The sequence below is a fragment of the Plasmodium falciparum genome (assembly GCF_000002765.6).
Source record: "Plasmodium falciparum 3D7 genome assembly, chromosome: 12".
Lineage (NCBI taxonomy): Eukaryota > Apicomplexa > Aconoidasida > Haemosporida > Plasmodiidae > Plasmodium > Plasmodium falciparum.
The window spans coordinates 765,566-790,000 of record NC_037284.1 but is presented as its reverse complement, the minus strand read 5'-3'; the positions used below and the strand labels follow the sequence as shown (position 1 = coordinate 790,000).

Sequence of the window (24,435 nt, the reverse complement as noted above, 5' to 3'; positions counted from 1 at the left end):
ATTAATGATTATATTAATAATTATGAAGATAATTTAGAAAACATTGAAGGTACTGTTAAAAAAAGATGGAAAGATATAAAAGCTGGTGATATTATTTTATGTAGAAGATCTGAATTTTTCTGTGCAGATATCTTATTATTATGTACTAGTCATAAAAATGGTATTGCTTTTGTTGAAACCTCTAGTTTAGATGGTGAAACCAATTTAAAAGTAAAAGAAGCCAATACATTTTTATTTAATATATTAGGTAATGATAGAAATAGTGCAATTGATAATGTAAAAAATTTAAAAGGTTTTATTTTAAGTGATAAACCAAATAAAGATTTATCCACCATGTATGGTACTATTTATTTTGAAAAGGATAAGAAAATAGATGTAGAAAATATTGGTATACAAGAATTATTAAAAAAAACAACGGAGGAAATAGAATATCGCAAAAAAAGGTTATCTAGTGTAGATTTAAGTAAGAGTAGTAGTGCTATCGGAAGTAATTTATGCAATAATAATAATAAGAGTGATAGTAAGAGTGATATTAAGAATTATAATAAAGATGATGATGACTTTGATGACATGGATGAAAATAATATATTAAAAAATGATAATTATATAAGAATACCTTTTGATGAAAAACAATTTGTATTAAGAGGATGTAAATTAAAAAATACCGATTGGATAATGGGAATTGTTATATATGTAGGTAGAGAAACTAAAATACAAATGAATTCTTCAAAATCAATTAAAAAAACAAGTAAATTAGAAATATTAACAAATAAAATGACCATAATTATATGGGTCATTCAAATGATTATTTGTTTAATTTCTGCATATTATAATGCTATAATTGTAAGTTCATCTAGAAAAAATCGATTTAGATATTTGCCTTTTAATTTGGAAAAGGCTAAAAAACCATACATAGTAGGAATTATTTCGTTTTTCTCATGGGTAGTTATTACAGGAAATTTCGTTCCCATTAGTTTAATTGTTACTATGAGCTTTGTTAAAGTAGTTCAAGCGTATTTTATATCATGTGATAAAAATATGATTCATAAAGTACAAGCAGATGTTCCTTCATTTGGTGAACAAAAAGAAATTCCAAATATACCCAAAGATGACATTTCATCAGATGCAGATGTTATAAAACGAATGAGAACAAAAAAAATAGCAGATAGCTCTTTATTACATATAGACGAAAATCAAACAGAAGAAGATAATATGGACATGAAAAGTGATTGTATAGCTTTTAAAAATAATAGTAGTCATCAAAATATTAATGGTAATAATAAACAGTATTCATCTAGTAGTTTAGGAATTATTAGTAATGCACCAAAACGAGAAATTTCATCTAGAGTTATATCATTTAAAGATTCGAAAGAAAAAAATTATATATATTTTAATGCTGTACCAAGAACATCTAGTTTAATTGAAGAGTTAGGTCAAATCGAATATATTTTTTCAGATAAAACAGGAACGTTAACATGTAATATCATGGAGTTTCGAAAATGTGCTATTAATGGTATTTCTTATGGAAAAGGACTTACCGAAATTAAAAGAAATATTTTGAAGAAGAAAAATTTAGAAATACCTGTGGAACCAACCATGAAATTTAAAAAGAAAACACCTCATGTAAATATTATAGATAATGATATAATAAATCATTTGAAAGATCCAAATCATTTTAATCACGTAAACTTAATAAACTTTTTCCTTCATCTAGCTATTAATCATGCTGTTATTTGTGAAAAGGATAAGGAGGGCGTAACTACCTATTCATCGAGTAGTCCTGATGAAGAAGCTTTAGTTAATGCAGCAAAACATTTTGATATTACCTTTTTATATAGAAGGGAAGGAAAGTATGGTATAAGTATCTTTGGAAAAATATATGAAATTGATACATTAGCAACTATTGAATTTACTAGTAAAAGAAAAATGAGTAGTGTAATTTGTAGAATACCAGTAATTAATCCTGATTATAATCACCCAACAGATGCTAAATCGTCTAATATGGATAAGAAAAAGAATAATATGGATGATCATTTAGTTGTTGGTAAAAATGAGGAAAAAGAAGAAACGGATGATCTGAATGTATACCCTCCAAAAAAAGAAGCACATTCAAAATTAAATAATAATAATAATAATAATAATAATAATAATATCCGTATTGATAATTTATATGATGATAAAAATAATTTCAATATTATTTATAATCATAATGAAGGGCGCACACCAGAAGTTATTACCTGTAAAAATAGTAAGAATTCCAAAATTATGCTATTTTGTAAAGGGGCTGGTAGTATCATTCTAAAAAAATTAGCCAAACGAACCGATGTAGATGAAATAACCATTGAACATATGGAAACGTATGCGGATGAAGGGTTACGAACTTTATGTATTGCACAAAGAGAATTAAGTGAAGAGAGTTTTGCCGAATGGTATCATCTTTATAAAGAGGCTTCTTTAAGTATAAAAGATAGAGAAGAGAAATTAGAAAGTGTTGCTGAATATATTGAAAATGATTTAATATTACAAGGAATTACTGGTATAGAAGATAAGTTACAAGAAGGTGTTAGTTCAACCATTGAAGATTTAAGAATGGCTGGAATTCATATATGGATGTTAACAGGTGATAAAATTGAAACTGCTATGAATATTGGTATAGCAGCAAATTTAATAGATAATTATTCAGAACAATTTATTTATACAGAAGAGTATATTGAGAGTGAAGAAGCTTTAATAAAAAAAATAGATGATGATATTTTAATGGTTGAAAAATCTTTAAATATACCACATTATAATTTTGATGATGAAAATAATAATGTTGAAGATGAAAAAAGAAAAACTTTTTTTCGAAATAATTTTATAAAGAACTTTTTTTGTGCTAAGAACAAAAGTGGTTTATTACTTAATCCAGATAAATACAATATGTTAATTAATACATTAAATTATGTTTTAGTTGTTGACGGTTCTGTTATTGATTTATTATTAAGTGAAAAAATGGAAAGAAAATTCTTTTATTTAGCTGATAAATGTTCATCCGTTATATGTGGTCGAGTTAGTCCATATCAAAAAGGAGCCATTGTTTCATCAGCTAATCGATTATTAAATAAAATTACATTAGCTATAGGTGATGGAGCAAATGACCGAAATATGATTAATACAGCAAATATCGGAATAGGTATAAGAGGACAAGAAGGAGTTCAAGCATTTAATTCTTCAGATTATGGTATTAGTCAATTCCGCTTTTTAAAAAATTTGTTATTAGTACATGGTAGATTATCCTATAGAAGAATAAGTAAATTGGTGGTATATATGTTTTATAAAAATATGGTTTTAATATTTCCATTATTTATTTTTGGTTCCATTTCTTTATATTCAGGACAAAAAATATATTTTGAATTTTTATTACATTTATTTAATGTCCTTTTTACCGCTATACCTGTTGTAATTCATGCTGTGTTAGATCAAGATATTAGTTTAAATACAGCAATGGAAAAACCAAATTTATATAAATTAGGTATACATCATTATTATTTTAATATTAGAACATTTATTTCATGGGTAATGAATAGTCTTTTTCATGGATCAGTAGTTTTTCTAATACCTTTATATTTTTTATCATACTATAATATACCTACATCAGATGGAATACCATACGACATTTGGACCGTAGGATGTGCTACTTATTTTTTAACAGTTTTAATTGTTAATTTTAAAATTTTATTTGAAACCTATTATTTAAATATACTTCCTATTAGTGGTATTGCTTTAAGTATATTTTCGTTTGTGCTCCTAGTTACTGCATTTTCTTTTATGTGTGTAGGAAGTATTCATCTTTTAGGAACCATAGTATATCTCGTTCAGTCTCTTCGTTTTTGGCTAGTTGTTATATTGGGATTATTTACAGCATTGTTAAGAGATTACGTTTTTAAAGTATACAAGAGAAATTTCAACCCAGAGATATATCATTTATTATTAGATCAAGTAATAAAAAAAAAATCAAAAACTATTTAATAAAATGTTTTAATATTATATATAGTTTTTCATTATTGTATTGGTATATTTTTTTCTATATAATTTTTTATATAAATATATATATATATATATATGTACCTTTTTAGGAAAATGCAAAAATAGGCATGAACGATGTTATTGATCAGCTAAAGTTGAATGAATTTGATAAGGATGATGACATTGTAAGGAAAAAAAAAAAAAAATAATAATAAATAATAAATTAATAAATGGAACACATATATATATATATATATATATATATTATCATATAAATCATTTTTATCTTTACATATATATACATTTTAATTATTTATTTTTTTTTTTTTTAGAGAATTGAAAAATCAAAATCATTAGGATATGCATTTAGTGAAGCAGACCCTGCATGTATACAATTAATTAGAAAACAAGATAATATGATTTAAATAATAACTTCCGTTTCTATATTTTATTAATATATTTGTAATGTAATATTAAATATATATATATATATATTAAATAATCTTTTTAATATTATTAATTTTATTTGTTCATAAATATATAAATAAATATATATACATGTATAAAAATTTTAACTTTTATTTTATTTACATATTATTTTAAAAAATAAAACATTTAAAATAATTATTCATTTTTAATAATTGATATATCATATAAGAATAAAAAATACAAAAGGAAATTATATATAAATTATAACTGTAATATATAAATATGAATATTTATATAATTCCTAAAAGTAAATGATAAATACTTACATATCATATATCCTATGGATTGATATTCAAAAAATGGGTTCACTACATAACAATAAATTTACCATATGTTTTATATTCCATATATATCATAAAGGAAAAGATGTTTCCTTAAACTTATTAGGAAGAGTCCTTCGCATTATATTAAAGTTACTCATATGTTCATCGAAAAATTATATATCTTTTTTTTTTTATATACTTTTCTCTAATGTTATTATCAATTTTATCAAAAAAAAAGAAATATTATTATTGAAAGATTTTTCCAACTTGGACAAGTCATATATATTATTAGGATTATTATATATATATATATATATATATATATCATCATAATATATTAGCTACCATTTTTTAATATCCAACTTATATATCATACTTTTATGACGATCTAACTATTTATAAAATAAATTAATTTAGTTTTCTAATGGATTCTTATTATTTATACTAGTAACACGATTAAAAATTGTATGGTTTTTTTTTTTATGATTTGTTCTATATAATTCGTTTTCTTTTCGTTTTAGTAACTCACCATAAATATGAACTTTTTTATCGTCACATTTTAATGAATTATTAATTAAATGAACCCCAGTATGCATATAGTTCGATGACACATATTTTGGATCGCCCATGATATTAGTAGTCCTATTAATATTTTCGGGAATATTCCAATTAATATTGTAAGTAACCGCTTCATGACCAGTATCAAGAAATCTATCTTGAATGGATGTAATAAAAGGTTTTTCATCCATACTATGGTGTAACGTATTAGGTTGTGTATTTAATGGTAACTCCGTAGGCACATCAGGTATTACATGTTCTATATATTGCGATATGAAATCGTGTTTCAGTTGATTCCATTCATTATCTGTAAATTTATTTCTAGGTGTATCATCACTAGGTATATCACCACTTTGTGTATCCCTTTTTGATGGTTCTAGTACCACTTCTATCAATGTTTTATATTTAGGAACATGTGATATATACGTATCTATTTCTTCATATTCACTTTCGGAAGATGAAAAAGTAATATCAGTAGTATCAAACATAAAAATATTTTTCTCTTCGTCTGTATCCCCTTGAACATATATATACCTTTTGCCTTTATATCGATCACTTTCATACGGAACATATCTATTTGGTGAAGGTTTTGTCGGCATTCCATACTCGTTTTGGGTTATATCAATAACACGAAAAAGATTGGTATGCGCAGATGTAATTTTGGACTTTACATATATATATATATATATATATATATACACTATAATAATAATCATTATTAGATGTATATATATATTATGATGAAAATAAAAATGAATTTTATGGAAGAGAAAATTATAATATATTAAAGTAATAGACGTTTTTTTTATTTTTATACTTATATAAATATAGGAAAATTACAAAAGTACTTGGCACATAATAATGTATTTTATTTTATTTTATTTTATTTTATGTTTTTTTTTTTTTTTTTTTTTTTTTTTTTAATTTATTTATAAAAAAATTGTTTATCTATGATGTTATTGTAATTGTTTAATATGACATAATAAGTTTAAATTATACAAATATATGTTTTTTTATTGGAATCTGAATATATATTTTGTTACAAAAAAAAGTATAATATAATAAAATATTTAAAAATTTTTTATAATTTGTTTAATTTGTAATAAAATTTAATTGTATACGACAGGATAAATTATAATCAAGATATATATATCTATTCATCTTAAGAACCGATTACAATATAGTAACAAATAATTCATTTTCATTACAAATAACATAAGAATGTGTAAAATAATAGTTGTTAAAGGTTTTTATAATACTTATTAGAAGGTTTTGCAACATATATATAATAGATGTTCTAACATATATCATTGTATAATTGTAATTAAAAAAATATATATATAACAAGAAATATTGTAAGTAATATTATATAATGTTAAAAATAAAGATCATAGTTAAAAAATTTTATATAAGCTTAATTCAACACATATTTTTTATTAATTTAATTTTCTTTTATTGTTTTTAATATATATTCTGCATGGGAATATTCTCATTGTCTAATGTATCTAAGATATTACTAATATGAATTTATATATATATATATATATTTAAAAATATTTTTAAAATGATATTTTATATTGTAATATGTATGGAGTATATATTAATATTGGTTATTATAAAAAAAACTTTTAAAGTGAAGAATATGCATATAATAAAATAATATATATAATATATTTTGAATAATGTTTTTATGTTATACAAAAATGTTCTTTTTATAATTTAGGGATTATTTAATATTGTTTATGTATGATTATATATATATATTAAAAAATTTGATATAATTTGTTCAGTATTTATGATAGTTTAATAATATATTTATATTTAAAAATAGTGTTAATTAAGATATAATTTGTACATTTATATTATTGTATATATTAAATAAATAACACGCAACATTATATATAGTAATTGATATAAAGAATAATATATTTTTGTTCCATATATAATTATAAAAGAGAAAATTAATAATATTTGTAAGAATTGTTGTATTTTATTTTAAATAATTGCAAGTATGAATAAAAGAAAAAAAAAAAAAAAATAAAAAAAAATAAAAATGGAAAGCATAAATAATGTTACTGTAATAGGATAAATTAATGTTATAAAAAATATTTCTGTTATCTTATAAAGGATGCTGTTGTAACATTACTTTAAAAAGAATGCTGCTGATTTTATAAATAAATAACTACATCTATATAATGATATTTGAATTTGGATTTTTTTAATGAATATTATGGACCAATTATTTAAATGTGAATTCGCCTTATATAATAATAATATTATTTAAAAAAACAAAAATAAGAAATATATATCCCCATTTTGTAGTTCTCAAATGTTTTATATAATTTTAATCTGGTTTTATATATATATATTATGTATATCTTTACAACAAGTAATAAGTAAATATTATTTTTATCTTAACAAGGAAAAAAAGAAATAATAAAATAAGAACACTAAATAATAATAATTCATATTATATATTGTATTAAAATATAACATAATTATAAATAAGTAACATATTTATAGAAATAACAAGTATTTAATATTAACTATAAATATAAACAATTAAAATTATTTTTATTTATGTTAATTTATATTATATTAACTTAATATTTTTTTTTGAAAAATATTTAATTATAATATAATAACAATGAATTAGTTAAAATAATACTATTACACAGAAATACTAACTTGTAACTATATCATATAATATAAATATAAATATAAATATATATATATATATATATATTTCTGGTTGGGTATTAGGTGTATCTAAGGATGTATGCTTATATGTGAATAGATGCACATAAGTCAATGTGTTTATTTGTGTATATGTCTATGTTGATATAGATATGGTTTAAAGTTCAGGGTTATGTTTTTTTTTTTTTTTTTTTTTTTTGTACATATAAAAATACGTAACTAACAACGTATATTTTACAACAATAATGATTATAAAATATATAAATAAAGACCATAAAACTACACTAATGGATAGTTAGTTTCATTATATCATGCTTTTATTATTATTTTTTATTTTTTGTCGTTCCTTTTTGTTATCATGATATAAGAAATATATAACAATATTAGTATTTGGAATATAAGTAAATTTATTCTATATGTATATATATATATACGTTGTATATATATTCTATGTGTATTATATATATTCTCTTTATAGATATTTTCTTTATATTTCCATATACTAATTATATAAATATATATATATATATATATATTTATTTATTTTATAGTATTTAAGTTTATATTTTTTTTATACATACATTATTATATATTTTAATATATGCTTTAGGACAATAATATTTATATACTGGCATATATATATTTTTATATTATAACAAATATTTTGATTAATATAAATGTAGAGTACGTGAACATTTTATTCATGACTTATATTTGAATATATATAAAAAAATGTATCTTTTTAGTTTTTTTTTATTATAAATACAATAAAATTTTGAAATTCATAAAATCCATGAAATACATAAAAAATACAACAAAACAAATTATCAAATTATTTTTATTAATATAATAATATATGTTTCCCGTTATATATATATATTTATTTAATTTTATAATTTTTTTTTTTTTGGATGTTATACATATATTATTATATAATAAATTATAATATATAACCAAAAAAAAAAAAATTTATATTAATAATATGCTACTTTTAATATAATACAAAAATACCAAAAAAAAAAATATATATCTATATCAATTATATATATATGAATATATAAATATGATAGATAATATAGAGAAAAACGGAGGAACATCTTTCTTTCATTTTTTTTTTTTTATTATCCAATATATGAAAAAAAAAGAAAAAATATAAATAAAATAATAAAATAAAAAGAAATAATAATAAATTAACAAAACATAAATAAATAAATGTTTATAAATTAATACAAAATTACTTATATTTATACATAACCTGTATAATTATACTTTTTATATTTTTCTATTTCTGTTATAATTTATTTGCTTTTTCTTTATAAAAAATATATATAAAATAAATAAATAAAGAAATACATGAAATAAAATATTTATAATTATATATATTTTTATAGAACGTTTAAATTTATTAAAAATATATTTTTTAGAATTATATTAATATAATAATTACTATCTACTTGTAAAATATTATATTTCTAAATATATTTTAATATATATATATTATAACATTACAACAAATATATATAATATTTATATATTATAGTAAATGTATTAAACATTATATATATTGAAGAAAACATTATTGTAGAATGTTATAAGATTATTATGGCATAGATAATTATATTAATTATGTATAATATAGATATTATAACTTCACTATAATATATATATAATTATAATATTATATATATATATATTAAATATGATCATATATTAAATATATATATAGTCGTTAAATACATATATCTATCTATATATATAGATGTACAAAATGCACATATTTGTTTGTATATCATAATAATAATAAAAATAAAATTTGTACAAAATAATATAAAGATCTTATTGGACTAATAATGCGAGTATTACAGAATGTATCAAAACATATAATTATATATTACAATGTATAACATTATATACTAATGATAAAATATACGAAGAATGTAGTATATACTAACAGTGTATGAAAGAGAATGCATGTATACCAATGTATATATGTATGTATATATGTATATGTATATATGTATGTGCGCGCATTTATGACATCATGTTGTCGCAACCATGGGGCCCAAGAAGCCGGTGGCGTTGCGAGGAGGTGGTGGCGGGGAAGATATTGATAAAACAAGTGCCAAACATTTATTGGATAGCATAGGGAAAATAGTGCACGACCAAGTACAAAATGAAGCTGCAGGACGTGGTGGGAGTGAGTTAAAAGGATTGTTGTCACTAGCAACATTTTCTAGTGAGGAAATGGGTGACACCAATGATCCATGCATATTTAATTATACTAAAGTTATTAAGGCTACGGATAATAATGAGACATGCGGAAAAGGAAAAGAAGACCGTTTTTCTAAAAACCGTATCGCTGAATATGATAAGAAAAAAATAAGAGGTAATAATGGTGGAGCCTCTGCTCCATATAGGAAGTTATCTCTATGTAACAAAAATTTGGAAACTATAAACATTGATAAAATTGATAACAAGCAGAAGTTGTTGGCCGAGGTGTGTCTTGCAGCAAAATATGAAGGAGAATCAATAACACTTAATTATCCAAAATATCAAACAACATATGGTAATTTTCCCTTTGAATTATGTACCGTTTTAGCACGACGTTTTGCAGATATAGGAGACATTATACGCGGTAAAGATTTATTTTATGGTAATACACAAGAAAGTGCACAAAGAAAAAAATTAGATGATAAGTTGAAAGAAATTTTCAAAGAAATACATGATGAAGTGACGAAAGGGAGGAGTGCGTCTCCGCTACAAGCTCGCTACCAAGGTGATGATAACAATAATTATTCTAAATTAAGAAAAGATTGGTGGACTGCGAATCGCGAAACAGTATGGAAAGCCATTACACGTAGCGACAAGCTAGGGCATAATAAATATTTTCGTTCAACTTGCAAAAGTAGTGGTGGTGGTATTAGTGAAACTCGAGAGCAAGCCAGAGACAAATGCCGGTGTCCCAAGACAAGTGAGGGCAAGGCAAACGACCAGGTCCTTACATATTACGATTATGTGTCGCAGTTTCTTCGATGGTTCGAGGAATGAGCCGAAGACATTTGTCGTAAACGAAAAAAACAATTAGAAAATGCCAAAAAGAAATGTCGTGGAAAATATAAAAGTGATCAATATCGATATTGTAGTCGTAATGGACATGATTGCGAACAAACATTAGTAGAACAGGTAAGGTGCGTATGGATAAGGGTTGCTCTGACTGTTTTTTTGCATGTCATCGTTATGAAAATTGGATAGATAACCAAAAAGAACAATTTCTAAAACAAAGAGGAGAATACGAGAATGTAATAAACGGAACATCAAGTAGTAGTAGTAGTGTTGGTGGTAAGAGACAAACACGAAGAACGCGTAGTATTAGTAGTGATGATAATGGGTATGAAAGTAAATTTTATAAAAAACTGAAAGAACGTGGCTATAGTGAGGTTAAAAATTTTTTCGAAAAATTAAATAAAGAAAAAGAATGTCAAAATTTTGATGACAAAGGAGGAGAATTTGATTTTAATGAACATGTTGATAAAGATAAAGAATATAAAGGAACGTTTTATCATTCGAAATATTGTGAAGTATGTCCCGGATGTGGGGTCAAACGTGACGGTAATGATTGGAAAGAGAAAAGTGGTGGTAGATGCACGCGTAAAAAACGTTATAAGATTCTAGATGATAACAACTTTAATGGTATAGATGTCCTTTCCTTTGGTGATAAACGCAATGAGATAAAACAAAAAATTGACACGTTTTGTGGTGGAAGTAATGAAGAAAAGGAGAAACTAAAGGAACAATGGAAATGCTATGAAGCTCAATATGTAAAGGAAGATAAAAAAGAAGATGAGGAGGATGAAGACGAAGTCGAGGAGGAGGACGATTTAAAAGATGCAGGTGGATTATGTACATTGCAAAACAAAAAAAAATAGAAGAAAAAGGAAAAAACTCTGAAAACGAATCTGATGAATTCCAAAAGACATTTAATGAATTTTTTTACTTTTGGATAGGACGTTTTTTGAACGATTCCATGTATTGGAGAGGCATAGTTGGGGGATGCTTAAAAAATGGTAAGAAAACATGTGGAAAACAAAAATGCAAAGGTGAGTGCGATTGTTTCCAAACAAGGATTGAAAAAAAAAAAACCGAATGGGAAGATATAAAAACACATTTTAAAACGCAAGATCTTCCGGGGGAATCTATCACAACTCTTAAATATATTTTGCGATTAGATGAACTTTTCGAAAATATTAAATCGGGTTATTGAGATGTAAAAGAAACAGAAGGAATTAACAAAATATTGGAAGGTGAAGAAAAACGTGAAAAAGAAGATGCAGCAGCTGGTGTCCCCAGAAGTCAAAATACGAGTACAATTGATAAATTACTACAACACGAAGAAGAGGATGCCAACAAATGCAAAGAATGTCCAAAACCAGAAGATAAAAGTGCCGCTCGTATTCTAGAACCATCTGCCCCTGGCACCACTCTAGAGGATGAAAATGAAAATAACTTCTCTGAAGAATCCAAAGAGGAACTCGAAAACGAGGAAGACACCACTGAGGACACGGATGCGGATGGGTGGTCGTCGTCACCAGAAGAGGAAATAGACAACAAGTTGGATGTGTGCGAAACAGTGAAAAACGCACTTAAGATCGAAAACCTCAAAGAGGCATGTAGCCTTAAATATGGCCCAAAGGCACCGTCAAGTTGGAAATGTGTAACTCCTACCACTAATAATGACGACAAAGGTAGTGAGGGTGGTCAAGATGAGAGTGTTGTCGCCAAAAGACGTCTTAAACGTAGTGCTGGTGGTAAAAGGGATGCCACTGCTGGTAGTATTTGTGTTCCGCCGCGACGGCGACGACTATACGTAACACCACTAACGAAATTGACAGGTGATAACACGGCGGCGTCACAGGTAGATGGTACCACAGGCCAGTCACAAAATGGTGAGGCAGCGTCAAATGGTCCGACAGATCCTGTTGAGTCACTACAAGCACAGGTAGATGAGGCCAAAGGTGGTGTTCAAGGCACAGAAGGTAGAGTGAAGCCAAATGGTCAAACCGCAGAAGGTAGTCAGTCACATCCAGTTAGTAGTGCCAAAGCGTTAGAACCAGTTGGAATATCGTCACAAACAAGTGAGGGCAAAACCACGTCAAAAAGTAGTGGCAAAGACCCACGTGAGGCCCTCCGTGACGCTTTTATCCAGTCGGCAGCTGTGGGAACTTTTTTCCTATGGCACAATTATAAAGAACAGTTTAAGGCACAACATGGAGCGGTGGAGGCACTAGGTGGCTTCGGTACCTACGGTGTAAGGGCAGATGGACCAGGATTAGTACCATTTAGTGGACCACAACCAACACTACCACAAGCTCCATTCGCCGCATCGCAAGGTAAAGTGGGACCAGCGGGATTAGGACCAGGTGCGGGACTACCGCGAGGACAACATGGACAACCACATGGAACACAACTAGGTGCACCTTAAAAATTGTGGATCTAAAACTAGTGTTAAAAATTCTGCATCGAGGTGCGCCATAAAAATTGTGGTTCCAAACCTAGTGTTAAGAAATTATGCATCGAGGTGCGTCTTAAAATATAGTGGATCTAAGTCTCAAAATATAGTATTTAGGCCTTAAAAAAAAAGGATCTAGTCTTAGAAAAAGTGGATCTAGTCTTAGAAAAAGTGGATCTAGTCTTAGAAAAAGTGGATCTAGTCTTAGAAAAAGTGGATCTAGTCTTAGAAAAAGTGGATCTAGTCTTAGAAAAAGTGGATCTAGTCTTAGAAAAAGTGGATCTAGTCTTAGAAAAAGTGGATCTAGTCTTAGAAAAAGTGGATCTAGTCTTAGAAAAAGTGGATCTAGTCTTAGAAAAAGTGGATCTAGTCTTAAAGAAAGAGGATATAGGTATCAAAATATAGTATGTAGGCCTTAAAAAAACAGGATCTAGTCTTAAAAAGAGAGGATATAGGTATCAAAATATAGTATGTAGGCCTTAAAATAAAAGGATCTAGTCTTTAGGGTTCCCATGTACCAGGGTTAAGGATATACTTTTTTGGGTTTATAAATTTTTGGGGTTCCCATATATTAGGGTTAAGGGTATAACGTTAAGGGTTAGGGTTTATATATGGATTATATCTATAATTATGGATTAGGTATATATTTTGTTTATATATTTATGTATGTTTTGTATCTTATATGGTTTTATTGTTAAATATGTGAAGGATCTATAGCTACTATATAAGTTAACGTCTATGGGCTTATATATTTTGAGGATCTATATATTGTACCTAATTGTATATGATAAGGATATATACATCCGCCATGCAAGTATAAATATATATGTATATGTATGTGGAAGTATAATATTAAAGAACATATCTGTTCATCAAGGTAATTTCATACATATGTGATATTCATATTGCAGTATCATAAGGACCAAGAAATAATAATCCAAAGTAGAATTAAGAGATAAATCCTATACTAAAATATGGAAGTAACGAAAAGTATAGAAAAATGTAAGTACAAAAAATATGAAAATCGAAATGGAAGATACCCAAAAAATCGAAATCGTGCACGGACACATGCAGTAGCCGAGAATTATTATATATATATATATGTATATATGTATATTTGATTGAAGAATACGTATTCATTTGTATATATTTATATTAATGGTATCGAGAATACGTATGCCTTTATGTATATATATATGTTGAGAGAATACATATGCTCTTGTATATATTTATGTTGGAGGAATACGTATGCCCTTATATAGTATTATATTCGAAGAATACGTATTCTTTTTTATATATTTTTTTGTAGAAATAAGTAATATATAAAACGTTAAATAAAAATAATTTTAAAATTTATTTTAATTAATAATATAATAATTGTTTTTTATCTCCTTTTTATTAATTTTTTTTTTTTTTTTTTTTATTTCGATACCCTTTTGTTCTCGATCTTATATATACGTTGTACTACAGGATATGTCATATATTATATAGTATATTATAAATTATAATATAAAAAAAAAAATAAAAATAATAAATATTATATTTATAATGTATTATTTTTAATATAATGAAAAATATATATATACCTATACATATATATTTTTTTATGTAGATATATGATAGATAGTATGGATAGAGAGAAACAGAAGAACATATTTGCCTCTTTTGTTATCTCTAAAATATATATATAATAAATTAATATAAGGCGAAAAAAAAAAAAATATATTAAGGTTTATAATTAAATATATAAACATGTATGTTTTTATATGTATGTATTTTCATATTTTTTTTTTCTCATTTATAATTTTACAAAATATAAAAAACATAAGAAAATAATATATATAATTAAATATTTAAATAAAAGAATACATGAAATATAATATTTTTCATAAAATGTAATTGTTGTTTTTTTTTTTGTTAGAATATTTAAATTTATTATACAAGTATTAATATAAATTTTTTTTAAAAATATATAAAACTAATAATTATTATTATATACATATTAAATATTATTTATTAATATATATTATATATATATTATAATATTACTACTATTATAATTACTATATATATATAAATATATATACAATACTTATATATATATATATTCCAACACAATACTATTATTATTATTCTACCATATCACAATACTCCCATAACATACATACATACATATATACATACATACATACATACATACCCCTACCAAACACCACCAAACCATGTATGCCACGATATAAACCACGTATGTATGCATGTATGACATAATGTAGTGCACGGACAAAATGGTGGCAGCGGCCAAAGGTGGAGGTAGTTCACAGGATGCCAAACATGTATTGGATGAAATTGGAAAAGATGTGTACGAAACAGTGGAAAAGGATGCTAAAATATATAAAGAGGCGTTGAAAGGAAATTTGCAGCATGCAAAAGGTATGGGGGAAAGAGCTAGCAGCAATAAAACATGCACACTTGTAAAAGAATATTATGAGCACTTTAATGGTGATGCTAACAGTAACAGGTATCCGTGCAAAGAGTTAAGTGGAAAAATGGGTGAAAACCGTTTTTCGGATACACTTGGTGGCCAGTGTACTAACAAAAAAATAGAAGGTAATAAAAACAATTGTGGTGCTTGCGCTCCATACCGACGTCTACATTTATGTCATCATAATTTGGAATCTATAGACACAACGTCGACGACTAGTGACACGTTGTTGGCAGAAGTGTGTTATGCAGCAAAATTTGAAGGGGAAACGTTAACAACACAACATGGACAACATCAACAAACTAATCCTGGTACTGCTTCCCAATTATGTACTGTATTAGCACGCAGTTTTGCAGATATAGGTGATATCGTACGCGGTAAAGATCTTTTCCTCGGTAATGATGAGGAAAAAAAAAAAAGAGATGAATTAGAAGAGAATTTACAAAAAATTTTCGCGAAAATACATAGTGGATTGACGTCGACGAGAGGGAAACAGAATGGGGAGCTACAAAAACGCTACAAAGGTGATGCCAAAAAAAATTTTTATCAATTAAGAGAAGACTGGTGGGACGCAAATCGGCACACCGTGTGGGAAGCTATCACATGTGGTGCAGGAGAAAGTGATAAATATTTTCGACAAACAGCGTGTGGTACAGGAACGCCGACTCATAAGCAATGCCGATGTGACGACAAGGCAAATGTCGATCCTCCTACGTATTTCGATTATGTGCCACAGTATCTTCGCTGGTTCGAGGAATGGGCAGAAGACTTTTGTAGAAAAAAAAATAAAAAATTAAAAGATGTTAAAACAAATTGTCGTGGAGATAGTGGTACAGATCGATATTGTAGTGGTAATGGATATGATTGCACTCAAACTATTAGAGCAATAGGTAAACTTGTTATAGGTGAACATTGTACAAACTGTTCTGTTTGGTGTCGTCTGTATGAAAAATGGATAGATAACCAAAAATTAGAATTTCTAAAACAAAGAAACAAATATCAAACAGAAATATCAGGTGGTGGTGCTAGTGGTGGTGCTAGTGGTAGGAGTAGGAAAACGCGAGCTGCAACTATCAAGTATGAAGGATATGAAAAAAAATTTTATGAGGAATTCAAAAAAAAAGGTAACTATGGAACCGTTGATGCTTTTTTGGGATTATTAAATAATGAAAAAGCATGCAAAGATATTAATGAAGAAAAAGAAAAAATTGATTTTACTAAAAACGTTGAGGATGATAAAAATATTAATAAAGAAGGAACATTTTATCATTCGCAATATTGCCAACCCTGTCCCGGATGTGGAATGAAAAAGACAAAAAATGGTAACGGATGGGAAGAGAAAGACACTAATCAATGCAATATAAAACTTTATAAGCCTACAAGTAGCGCAAAACCTACTGAAATTAAAATCCTTAAAAGTGGTGAAAAGCATGATGATATAAAAGAAAAAATCGAACAATTTTGTAAAACACAAAATGGTAGTGATGGTAGTGGTGGTGGTAATAGCGAAAAGAAGGAACTTTATGATGAATGGAAATGTTATCAAATTGGTGAGCTGACGAAAGATGGTCAGGAGGGTATGGATGACCCAGACTATGACCGATTGGTAGAAACTGGAGGCGGATTATGTATATTGGAAAACCAAAAAAAAAAAGAAAAAAGTGATCCCAAATCTCAAAACGAACCTGAGCAATTCCAAAAGACATTTAACGAATTTTTTTACTTTTGGATAGGACGTTTTTTGAACGATTCTATGTATTGGAGAGGAAAAGTTAACAGTTGTATAAATAAATCTAAACGTGAGAAATGTGAAGAAGAATGTAAAAAAGAATGTGAATGTTTTCAAAAATGGATTGGAAAAAAGAAAGAAGAATGGGACAAAATAAAAGAACATTTTAAAACGCAAGATTTTGGCAATGATGCACTTCTTGGACCAGAAATGAAATCTCCTTCTTATGTTCTTAAATTTGTTTTGAACATAGATGAACTTTTCCAAAATATTAAATCGGGTTATGGAAATGTAAAGGAATTAAAAGGAATTAACAAAATATTGGATGAGGAAAAAAAACGTGAAGAAGAAGAAAGAGCAGATGGTGTTGTTGGTGTTGCTAGTGGTGGCGACAATCAAAATAATACCACAATTGATAAATTGCTCGACCACGAAGATAAAGATGCCACCAAATGCAAAAACTGTCAAGAACCAACAAAACCTGCCAGTAAACCAGAAGACCTCGCCCGCTCCGGCGCCTCACCCGACACCCCACGTGAAGACAGCCCACCTGCTGACCTCGACGACGAAGAACACGACGAAGACGACGAAGATGAAGACGATGACGCCGAAGAGGAGGAGGAAGAGGAAAAGAAGGAGGAAGAAGAAGAGCACAAGGAAGAGGAAAACGAGGCGGCGCCGGAGGAAAAGAAGGAGGAGGGGTCGTCGTCACCAGAAGAGGTGGAGGAAAAGGCAAAGGAAGCACCAGCGGGACCAGACGCTTGCAATATAGTACAAACACTATTTAGTAGTATCGACAAATTTAGTGACGCCTGCACTCTCAAATACGGCAAAACCGCACCCACAGGTTGGAAATGTGTCACACCAAGTGGTGACAAAGCAGCCACAAGTAGTGAGGGTAAAGGTAGTAGTGATGGAGGTGCTAAGGATGGTGTTGGTGTAAATGGTGGTGCTCTCCAACGTAATAAACGTGATCTCGCCACACCTAGTGCTAAAAGTGGTGACACCACTGGTGGTAAAGACGGAGCCACTGGCAAGAGTGATGGTAGTATTTGTGTTCCGCCGCGACGGCGACGACTATACATACAAAAACTACACGATTGGGCGGAAAAAGTGGGTGACACTGCGACACAACCACAAGTTGACACACCGTCACAAAGTGACAAACTGCGTGATGCATTTATTGAGTCTGCGGCAGTTGAAACTTTTTTCTTGTGGCATAGATATAAAAAAATAAAAGATAAAGAAAAACTAGAGGAACAACAACGACAACGAGAAAATGGTGAACTGCCCGGCCTCTCCAGTAGCGGCGACGGTGACTCTAATGACCCCCAATCCAAATTAGAGAAAGGTGAAATACCTGATGGTTTCTTACGTCAGATGTTTTATACATTAGCAGACTACAAAGACATATTATACAGTGGTAGTAACGACAACACGAAGAGTAGTACCTACAACGACATAATTAATGGTGATAAAGAAATTCAGGAAAGAGAAAAGGATATAAAAGGTGCTATAAGTACCTATTTTTCAAATAGTGGCACAACTCCCACACCTCCTGTCAAACCTAGTGTCACAACACCACAAACCTGGTGGGAACTACATGGTCCCCATATCTGGAATGGAATGATATGTGCTTTAACATATAAAGAAAATGGTATTGACAAACCAGAAGTGGATACCGCTGTGCGCGCACAACTTTGGGACAGTGGCAAGAACACCCCCCAAAACGAGAAATACCAATACACAAATGTCAAACTCGAAGAAGAAGCCAGTGGTGCCAAAATCAACATCCCCGATACTAGTGGTGATAACACCCCCACCCTCAACACCCCCACGTTAAAAAATTTTGTGGAAATACCTACGTTTTTTCGTTGGTTACATGAGTGGGGAAGCGACTTTTGTCGACAAAGGAAACGGATGTTGAAAAACGTTAAGCATAATTGTCGTAATATTGAGAGAGGTGGTCACGAGTATTGTGGGGGTGATGGTCATGATTGTACACGAGACGGTATTCAACATAATAATATGTTGGCAGATCCAGATTGTCGTGATTGTCATATACAATGTAGAAAATATAGAAAATGGATAGAAAAAAAATTCGAAGAATTTCATAATCAAAAAAATACATATGGAAAGGAAAAGCAAAAATTAAATGGTAATTCTAATGATGGTGATAATACAAAATTTTTCAAAGAAATAGAAAATCGTTCTTTTGATCAATTTTTGACCTCATTGAAACATTGCAAAAATAATGAAGGTGATGGTAGTGATCCAAAAAATAAAATAGATTTTAAGGAACCTCTTAAAACGTTTGGCCCTTTAGAATATTGTAAAACATGTCCTCCCAATAAAGTTAATTGTAATGGTCCTAGTAGAAGAAGTGGTGGTAATGATCAATGTACAGCAGTTAACGGAAATGAGTGGGAAAAAATTTTCAGTGAAAACGGTGGAAACAGTACTACTATTGATGTCCATATGATTGATCGTAGGGGACCGTATATGGAAAAGAAATCACAAAAATTAGAAAATTCAGAAAATCCGTTGTTTAAAACATCACGTTTATTTAAAGGTATAAGAGAACAAAAATGGACTTGTAAATTTAAAGATAAAAATACGGATGTGTGTAAACTAGATAAGTTTGACCAAGAAGTAGACCTCAATCAATATACTACATTTAAAGTATTGCTAATATATTGGTTAGAAGATTTTATAGAAGGTTATTATTTATTGAAAAAAAGAAAAATAATCGAAAAATGTACACAAAAAGGAGAAAAGACATGTGATGATGAATCTAAAAACGATTGTGCATGTGTTAAAAAGTGGGTTGAAAAAAAGACTACAGAATGGGAACAAATAAAAGAACATTTTAAAAATCGAAACCAAAAAGATGGTGATGGCAATGACATGAAATCTTCGGTTAGACAGCTTTTGGATCCCTTGATATATAGAATGGATCTTGCAAATGGTAAAGGAAAAATTAATGAGTTAAAAGAGTTCCTGAAGTCCTATGAATGTAAATGCGTTGACAACGCAGGAAATAGTGAGAAGGATGTTGTAGAATGTTTGCTTCAAAAGCTTGAAACAAAAGCAAAAAAGTGTAAAGACCCATCTAGTGGCGAAAACCAAAAAACACCGTGTCAAGAATACACCCCCCCTGATGATGATGAAGACTTACTCCTTGAAGAAGAAAATACAGTGAAAGCTCCAACATTTTGTCCAAAACCACCAAAAAAGGAAGAGCAAACAGAAGAGACTTGTGACAAAGCAGCAGATGAAAAAGTGGAGGAAACAGTGGCGCAAAATGAAGAAAATAACATCCCCCCAGCGGGACCAGCACCACCAGCAGATAGTCCCCCAGCAGGACCAGCAACAGATAGTGGCAAAGAAAACGTGGTCCCCGAACCCCCGGCCCCTGCGGCGCCTCCATCACCACCAATACCCCCCCTGGCGACATCCACCCTCGCCTGGAGCGTTGGCATCGGTTTTGCTGCGTTCACTTATTTTTATCTAAAGGTATTATATATATATATGTATATGTGGGGATGTTGTGTATTTGTTTGGATATATATATATGTATATGTGTTTTCTGTATATGTATCTGTTAGTATGTTTGGATATATATATGGATTTACATGTATGTGTTTTATATATATTTTATATATATTTATGTATTTATATTGAAAAAAAAAAAAAAAAAAAAAAAGGAAAAAAGAAAATAGGAATATAAAATTTATAAAAAAAAAAAAAAAAAAAAAAAAATTTTCATAAAAAAAAAATGAAAAATTATATCAAAAAAAAAGTGTTAAAAAAAATATACATATATATCATAAAATAAAAAAAAATTAAAAAAATGTTAAAAAAAAAATATATATCATAAAATAAAAAAAAAATTAAAAAATTTATTTAAATAAAATAAAAAGAAAATTTAATTAAATAAAAAAAAATAATAAATAAAAAAATTTAATTAAATAAAAGAAAAATAAAAAATTTTAATTAAATAACAAAAAAATAAAAAAATTAAATACATGCACATATACATATACGCATACATATACATATTATATATATATATATATACCCATAACTACATACACATTTACACATACATATATATTATATATATATACCCATAACTACGTACACATTTACACATACATATATATATATATATATATATATACCCATAACTACATACATATATACATTAACAAACACATATATATACCTACATACATACATACATACATAAATATATACATACACATATATGTTCATTTTTTTTTTAGAAAAAAACCAAAGCATCTGTTGGAAATTTATTCCAAATACTGCAAATACCCAAAAGTGATTATGATATACCTACATTGAAATCCAAAAATAGGTACATACCATATAGAAGTGGTACATATAAAGGTAAAACATACATTTATATGGAAGGTGATGCAGACGAAGACAAATATACGTTTATGTCTGATACTACTGATATAACTTCCTCCGAAAGTGAATATGAAGAATTAGATATTAATGATATATATGTTCCTGGTAGTCCTAAATATAAAACGTTGATTGAAGTGGTACTAGAACCTAGTGGTAACAACACAACAGCTAGTGGTAAAAACACACCTAGTGATACACAAAATGATATACAAAATGATGGTATACCTAGTAGTAAAATTACAGATAATGAGTGGAATACATTGAAAGATGAATTTATATCTAATATGTTACAAAATCAACCAAAGGATGTACCAAATGATTATAGTAGCGGAGATATTCCATTCAATACACAACCGAATACTTTATATTTTGATAATAATCAAGAAAAACCTTTTATTACATCTATTCATGATAGAAATTTATATACTGGAGAAGAATATAGTTATAATGTTAATATGGTTAATAATGATAATATTCCAATTAATCGTGATAATAATCCTTATAGTGGTATAGATTTAATTAATGATTCGTTGAATAGTAATAAGGTTGATATTTATGATGAATTGTTAAAACGAAAAGAAAACGAATTATTCGGGACAGAACATCACCCAAAACATACAAATATATATAATGTCGCCAAACCTGCACGTGACGACCCTATAACCAATCAAATAAATTTGTTCCATAAATGGTTAGATAGACATAGAGACATGTGCGAGAAGTGGGATACAAACAATAAAGTGGATATTTTGAACCAATTGAAAGAAGAGTGGGAAAATGATAATAGCAATAGTGGTAATAAAACTAGTGGAAATATCACACCAACTAGTGATATACCTAGTGGTAAACTAAGTGATATACCTAGTACTAACAAAATGTTGAATAGTGATGTTTCTATTCAAATACATATAGATAAGCCCAACCAAGTGGATGATAACATATACCTTGATACATACCCCGATAAATATACTGTGGATAACATTAACCCTGTCGATACACACACCAACCCAAACCTTGTGGGAAACATCAACCCTGTGGATCAAAACTCCAACCTAACGTTTCCGTCTAATCCAAACCCTGCGTATGATAACATATATATTGATCATAATAATGAGGATCTACCTAGCAAAGTACAAATTGAAATGAGTGTGAAGAACGGAGAAATGGCGAAAGAGAAATAATAGATATGTGGGATATATGAAATTGTGCGTTATATATATATTATTTGTGGAATATTTTTGTTTTTTTTTTTTTATGCGATATATTATTATTTCTTTTTATTATAATAATATATATATATATATTTGAAAGTATGTATTAGTTTTTTTTGTTTTTACTATATGATATTTGTACCATATATTTATTATTAGTTTTTTTCATTGTTATATTCGTATACACATTTGAAAGAAGAAAAAAAAAAGATAATAATAATAATAATTTTTATATGACTATTACATATATATTTTTTTTTTTTTTCTTCTTACAACTGTTTTTTTTGTTTTTTTTATTATATTATATATTATAATATGTTTTTTTGTCTTTTTTTTTTTTTGTTTTTTTTTTTTTAACACAATTAAACAGTTCCATATAGTAAAAATATATATATGTATCAAGAAGTATAATACATAGATTCAATATATTTTTTAAAAGAATACGTAGCGGTCACATACATATATATATATATGAATACATACAATATAAAAATACGTATAGAATAAAAAAAAAACAAAAAGTAATGAAAACATATATAAAAAAAACAATTTATGTGTAGTACATGTTGGAGATAATTTAATAATATATATATAAGGAATATGTTTTTATTATTATAGATTTTTTCTTATGGAATTCTAATATGAAAAAAAATTAAAATATATATGTATTTAAATATATATATATATATATATATCAAAATAGAAATTAGAGGAAAAAAGAATTATGTTTTATATTAATAAAAATTATTTTATTATTTATTTTTATTTTTGATTTCTGTATTGTTTCCTTTTTTTAAGTTTATGTTTTTATTTATTTCATTTATTTATTCTATTGTAGTTTTATTCATTCTTTATGTATTTTTTATATTTGTCCACTTTTGGTATTTATTGTGTTTTGATATTTTTAATAATATATAAAGAACATAACAAGATATGAAATATATAAATTAATACATATATATATATATATAATATATGATACGTTTTTGTAGGTAATATATTTGTCAAAATAAAATTGTTTATTTATATTATATTTTTTAATTATATAAATATGGACT

The 24,435-nt window shown here is 27.3% G+C and overlaps 2 protein-coding genes and 2 pseudogenes across 2 annotated transcripts in view, besides 2 other annotated features; 3 read left to right on the top strand and 1 right to left on the bottom strand.

The window, feature by feature from the left end:
• The window catches only part of PF3D7_1219600 (aminophospholipid-transporting P-ATPase), a gene marked incomplete at both ends in the record, with an annotated part of 5,103 nt that extends 673 nt beyond the window's left edge, over positions 1–4,430 (top strand). Inside the window, 3 exons of the mRNA XM_001350560.1 lie at positions 1–3,978; positions 4,116–4,190; positions 4,338–4,430. The exon at positions 1–3,978 is cut by the window's left edge and continues 472 nt beyond it. Coding sequence (XP_001350596.1) covers positions 1–3,978; positions 4,116–4,190; positions 4,338–4,430 — 4,146 coding nt within the window. The remainder of the gene's footprint in view (positions 3,979–4,115; positions 4,191–4,337) is intronic.
• Positions 4,431–5,170: 740 nt separating this feature from the next.
• On the bottom strand, positions 5,171–5,983 carry PF3D7_1219500 (annotated as a pseudogene).
• Positions 5,171–5,983: a sequence feature (erythrocyte membrane protein 1 (PfEMP1), exon 2, pseudogene).
• Positions 5,984–10,067: 4,084 nt separating this feature from the next.
• Positions 10,068–13,491, top strand: PF3D7_1219400 (annotated as a pseudogene).
• Positions 10,068–13,491: a sequence feature (erythrocyte membrane protein 1 (PfEMP1), pseudogene).
• Positions 13,492–15,803: 2,312 nt separating this feature from the next.
• On the top strand, positions 15,804–23,347 carry PF3D7_1219300 (erythrocyte membrane protein 1, PfEMP1; the record flags this gene model as incomplete). Its single annotated transcript, XM_001350559.1, has 2 exons — positions 15,804–21,245; positions 22,019–23,347. The coding sequence occupies 2 exons, from the start codon at positions 15,804–15,806 to the stop codon at positions 23,345–23,347; spliced, it is 6,771 nt and encodes a 2,256-aa protein (XP_001350595.1).
• Between the last annotated feature and the right edge of the window lie 1,088 nt (positions 23,348–24,435).